This window comes from Rhodamnia argentea, chromosome 2 (assembly GCF_020921035.1).
Source record: "Rhodamnia argentea isolate NSW1041297 chromosome 2, ASM2092103v1, whole genome shotgun sequence".
NCBI classification, from domain to species: domain Eukaryota; kingdom Viridiplantae; phylum Streptophyta; class Magnoliopsida; order Myrtales; family Myrtaceae; genus Rhodamnia; species Rhodamnia argentea.
The window spans coordinates 21,251,270-21,257,596 of NC_063151.1; the positions used below are offsets into that span (position 1 = coordinate 21,251,270).

At 40.1% G+C, this 6,327-nt stretch overlaps 1 protein-coding gene across 1 annotated transcript; it reads left to right on the plus strand.

Annotated features, from left to right (window-relative positions):
* Positions 1-5,161: 5,161 nt before the first annotated feature.
* On the plus strand, positions 5,162-5,935 carry LOC115732693 (wall-associated receptor kinase-like 14). The gene has a single exon (XM_030663377.1). It carries the CDS (start codon positions 5,162-5,164, stop codon positions 5,933-5,935), a length of 774 nt encoding a protein of 257 aa, XP_030519237.1.
* The last annotated feature ends 392 nt before the right edge of the window (positions 5,936-6,327 follow it).

Consider the following 6,327-nt stretch of genomic DNA (forward strand, 5'->3'; position numbering starts at 1 on the left):
AGATGGACTACAGCGATGACTGCCAATCCTTGAGAATGACCTAAAAGATAACAAGATGTTGATATTTCTTATAGCTATCACATTTACTTGTTACCATTCTTCGTTATTGGTGGCTTGTCTTGTAGAATCGCAAATACTGACAGTAGAGAAGGTGATACGCTCAAAAGGTGCTACAGCTCCAAACGTCAAGGAGTTATCCACAAATTGTGAACCTCACTAAAGAAGGATCTAAAATAGGACCCCTTTTTTTTTTTTTAAATTTCTGGAATTTCATCAAGAAAAACTTGACTTCATGGTTCCCATTTTGTTCCATAAGTAAGTCTCAGTTGTACTTCGTCCATTTCAACACATATGCGCATATGTGTTGTTCCTCAGTGTTACTCCTCCCTTATCTCCTCGTCATGAGAAGTGCCTTGTCTTGCTTCATCTCGAATCTCCTCTACTACTGGCTGTTGCTGGTGCTAGTAACCAAACCAGAAATGAGGAAGTGGAGGCACTCCTAAAAATGGTTGTCTAAGCCAGGCAGCGGGAGTCGCTATACTTTGTCTTCGTGGAATGGAAGCAGCCCTTGTTCGTGGCACGGAATCGGTTGTGATCCTTTCGACGACAAGGATAGTGTATAATGAGCAATTCTTGTTATGATTAGAAGGCTACATCAATACCCATTATGACAAAATATTTTCTCGAATTGCACATAAAAATAATATTAACAAACCGATAAAGGACTTGTATAACACGATAGACCATATTTAACAAAATAAAATGCTCGTAAATAGTTGAACAATGTGGGAATATCTATTATAACATGGTATTTTATATTCAAATAAATAGATAGAAAATTGTGTTAAAAATGATAAAAAAAAATTGTGTAACATGATACCGCATCTGACAAATAATTGTATGGATATGTACTAAATCTCTACTAAAGTATCGATAAGAATGTAACCGATCATTACAATATTGGGCCTAATACGCTAAAAAAGCCCCAATTTAGTCTTAGTCTCAATTTTACCCTAAATTTTTTTTTGTCTCGTAATAAAACCCAACTTTAGGTCAAGGCCCAATTTTGCCGTAAAGTTTTTTTGTCCCATAAAGAAAAAAACCATCAACTTTAGGTGCGGTTCCAATTTTTCCTTGTCCCATGAAAAATCATCAAGTTTTACTTGAGTCCCAAATCATCCCTCATTAACCCTCTATCCAAAATTGCCCTTAGGGGATCTTACGTGGCATTTTCACATCATTATTCTAGTTTTTCCCAAATTGCAGATTCAATAAGATATCATTTGGGGATGAATTTCCATATCAATCTAAACAAGGTACTCCTGGTTCTGAAATTTATGTAAAAATTAGAGCAATTAAAGTTGGTTTTCTTCAATTTCTCTTACTCATAAGAGAATCTTCCGTCCATCTCGTTTGGGGATCTTAAAAATTGCACTTGTTCTTCAACTCTTGAACTCAAGAATATTCCATATCTCGTTGTCGAAAAGCTCTCGCTCTTGGCACTCGGCTAGGGATGCTTGAACAGCTCGTGCTAAAGGTTTGCATCTCTCAGTTGTTGTTTCGCCGGAAATATCCGCGACGAAATATCTTTCATCGAAAAGCGTATAAATTCCAGTTGTCTCCGACTAGAGCTGTTAGAGACGGACAATTGAGTTTGAGGAAGGCGCTCTATGCTTAAAAAAGAGTTAACGCAAAGTATAGAGATAAAGTAGATCTAAAGATCTTAGAAACTGACTGCCTGTCGTGTTGCCAGTGGATCTTGGGCTGGGAAGAAGCACCGTGGCTCCCAAGAGATGTGGTGGATGATTGCAAACATCTGCTGGACCAACTTAAAGAAGTCTCATTAGCCTGCTGCCCGAGAAATGCCAATCATGCTCCGGACTGGGTTGCGCGAGCCCAACGCACAAAATCTCTCAGCCGAATTAGATATCTAAACCACCTCTTCAGTTATTGACTATGTTATGTTTGGATTTTGATATTCATTGTATTAGATTTCGTACTATTGATATAAGTACCGTTATTTTTTACCAAAAAAAAAAATCAGTTGATTTTAATACATCTAGCATTGTTTTGCATAGAAGTCAGTATGTAATCATTTCAAAAATATCGCAATGGTGAAGAATTATACCGGAAGTATTTCAAATATCATCACAATCATTACTAGTAAGGTAGGAAAACAGATATGGGTGGAAAAAAACTGAATAAAAATCTGATTCAAAAGTTTTCTTTTTTGTTCCTAGGAAGGATATCTGCTTATATGCGACTCGATAGTCATGTTGATGGACTAAAGGGGTGTTAACAAACCGAACAGAAGATGACGGAAGGAGCCCCATGAAAACGACGTTGTGCAATGAATGTTCAACTTCCAATTATTATAAAACAACGATTAATGTGTAAGGATCCAAGACAAGCAATACTAACTAGAACAAACAACATTGTCTAGCGAAACATCGCTCGTTTTTTCTTTTCTTTTCTTTTTCTTTTCTTTGAACTGCACTTATACGAAAACTTTTTTTTTTCTCTTATAGGATCTGCGTACATGTGAGCTCAATATATCTGACTCTTTAATATAGATGAGTCTCACGTGAGATCCACGTGATCTATGGAAGTGGAGTCTCTAGAGTCTTTGAATCCTTTGCTGGTCAATGTTGAAGCCAAAGCTCCCGCACAAACGTGAAGGACTAAAGACTTAGGCCAACGTGGATTTTTATTTTGACATTGAGAATGGATGTATGTCACGAGACCACGAGACCAATTGTACGACGTTTCTGGCAAAATCCATTTCCTTCAATTTACCACCTCACAAGAGAAAATCCAAGAAAACTTGGGGGAAATAGGGAAAAAGGAGGAGCAGCCCGATCGATTCAAACTTTTTTGGCCCACATGTTAAATTGTTGCTTTTCATCAGCTCAACCTATTCAATTCAAAAGGTAAGCACTCGGAGATATATTAACTGAATATGATTTTGATACGCCAATTGCTTCTATAGCCAAAGAAAAAACAAACTGCCGTTTAATGAACATGTTCTTTTTTTTAAGTACCTGTTTTAAGTACCTAAACTAAAACCCTCTTCAGCCTTCACTCAAATTTTCAAAAATATATAGACCACAGACCATCTAAATATCTAACCTTCCAAACCCTAGCTTTTTCTAGAACTTTCCCCGTGGTGGCTACAGTTGCAGCTGATCCCACTGTCCCTTGCTATGACAATGCTCAATTGTTGTCATCCTCATCATCCAAGCCATCCGACCTCAATTAAGGTATGATGGGTGGAATTTCGCCGAGATTCGGGTCGCTGAGAGGTAAAGGAGGGACCCAAAATTAGCGACGGTAGCAACATGGTGGTGGAGGGGGCTGCGAGTCTCATTGCTCCGGCACGACTGGGCTTGTGGCGAGACTGGGAAGCGGGGAGCAAAGTCGCTAGGAATAGGGTTTTGTGAATTTATGATGGGTTTGGGTTAAAAGTGTATTTTAAGGGAAAATTAAAATGTGTAAATGAAACTACAGTGCCAGCTTATTACCCATGTAACCTTTTACGTCTCGACAATATATTTAGAGTACTAAATATTGCCTTTTTTTATCGGCAAAAAATGAAGCAGTGATTTAAAAGTACGGGATGCGGAATCATCTTCGGTGACCATTAGATGAACGCGTCATTTAATAAATAAATATTAAATAGCCAGTGAAAAAGTGCACGCAGAGGAAAGAATGGACAGCTGCTTTTAATATGGGCTGAAGCATTTTGGAACAAACTCATACGTTTGGTAGTCATGATATAATTCAAGATAGGTTAAATTTATCCAATTTTGTGTACGGCGCATGCCCAAGGCATGATAAAGTGGGATATAAGAGGGATATAATCTGAATAAAATAATATAAAAGTAATTTTTTTCCGAATAACAAACTTCTCAAATAAAAAAAAATTAAATTAATATTTGAATTTTAATTTGAAAAAATACAAAATAACAAAAAAAAATAACAACACTTTCTTTTATTTATTCCTATTTTTTATTTAAATGGTCGAATTTCTTTCAATCTTAAAGTATATAATATACATTTATAATATTTATTACATATTTTAGGAACATTAGTATATTTTAAAATAATGGAAGGGGAAAATAGAAATAAACAAGAAAAACAATTATAAAAAAAAAGAGAAGGAAAAAAATAAGCAAATAAAAATGAAATAAGCAAAAGTGTAGTGAGAGACTCCTACCATCTCTGTTTGTGCAATTTTTAGGTTCATTTACACTATTATGTTGTTCATACCAAACAATGGATAAGATATGATGTGAAAATATTCGGCTTTATTACTGTGATTCAATATACAATGAATATGATATAGCAAAATTCATGAATTTCATATTTTTGTCCTATCCATTCTTATCTTGTTTAGAAATTCAGACGACCAAAAGTAGCTTCTATGGTGACCAGTCAAGTTGAAGACAAGATGATGTCGTGTGACCGGTCACTATTGGGTAATGGCTTGAGTTATTGCTTTAACGGGGTTACTACGTGGCTAGCTTATCTACAAGCTTTCCATGAAAATTAATCGGGTCATTCTTGATTCATTCTTGTTGTCATGTTTAATGCTGATGGGTTATTTTTATTCCCGCCCTTTCTTATCTTGTTTAATATTCCTCAAGAGGGTGTTCAAAATGACTAATCACCGTTCCATCTTGCCTGTGGTCAAGTGTCAATTTTGACTAGCTTAGGGGAACTAAATGGCAATTCATTAAACACCAACATGACATAATCCCCATAAAAGAACGGAGAATCATTTGCTTGCTCAACCACTACACTTCCTTAATTCCTGTGTCAGTGACGAATACAAGCACATGCGGAGTCACAACCCCGTTTGGTCCCTCTTGAACGCTGTTTCTTTCCATTTCAGTTCTTCCGTTACATTTCCTCTCTCGAGCGTCAAAAGACGACTTCTCTGTCCTAAGCAACTGTCGAAAAATTCCCCCCGCTCTCCTCCTTCTGTCTCTTCTTCTCTTCTCCAACACGATCCCCTGCTAAAAACCAAACCTAATCCGCTTTAAAGGGGAGGCTAAAGGAAACTTGCTCCTCTCTCCGACAGTTGCTAGTCCTTCCTCACGCTTCTCGTTGATAAAAACGACCCACAATCTCCCTAGACACTGCGACGACGTCCAAACCGATGTGGCCGATGATCCTGAAGACCGCTCTGTCCACCATCCTCCTCTTGGCCAGCGGGGTCTTGCCTATTATCACGGCAGCAGCGCATAGAGCCGTCCACCCACCATGCAGCCAGGCCTGCGGCACTGGCATGCCCGCAAAGCAGAACCTGATGTACCCATTCGGGTTCTCTCCGGGCTGCGCGATCCAGCTCAATTGCACCAAGGACGGGGACGCCCTTGTAGGCGATTTCTTGGTGCAGTCTGCGTCCCCGGACACCGTCGTCATCACCATCGAGGCCAAGTGTGACCGCCCGTTCGGGTCCATCGAGCAGCTCTACGGCAGCAACTACGCCCCGATGGGGAACAACGCCATCCTGCTCAACAATTGCACGAAGGCCTCCCCCTGCGATGTGGCCACTACGCAGGTCATCCAGGCCCAATTCCGGTCCCTCTGCGAGCGGAGCAACAAGACCAACACCAGCATGAGCTGCCTCTCCGAGGAGGCGAACAACTACAACACGACGTTTCTCAACCGCAGGAGCCTCTTTGCCCTCGGCTGTGAGTACTTTCTGTCATCTATATCGGCCGAAGAGCTGAACAACGTGTCGGTGTCACTGGACTTCCAGATGCTACAGCTGGTGTGGTGGGTGAACGGCGACCGGTGCGAGTGCTCCCAGGACGCCAACTGCGTTCGACTCTCGGGGCTGCCGAACGGCGGCGGAAATGGGTTCCGATGCAAGTGCAGGGACGGGTTCCTTGGCGAAGGGTTCTTGGCGGGCACCGGCTGCTGCTAGAGAGGTTAGTTGGAGACTATTATTATCCTCGACTGTTCTGACCAATTATCTTCTGCGATTAAACTGAAAATTGGTGCTAAAAATGCTTAAATGGGATAGAATATTAAGATACTAACTGTTACGGCGGACTAGTAGTAGGTTAAGAATACGATCCATTTACTCGACCTTTGGTCTTAGACATTATTCAATACATCGATAATGGAAATGAGTTTTAATATGCCTAGTTCATCTATGTAGAGTTAATTGCACATCAGAGATTAATATAGTAGATATAAAGTGGATATCTAATGTTTTTTTTTTTTTTTTGGTGACCCAAGGAACCCCCGCACGGCCGGCAGCCGGGGGGTAAACCCCGGGGGCAACACGTGCTAGCCACCACACACGTGCCACCG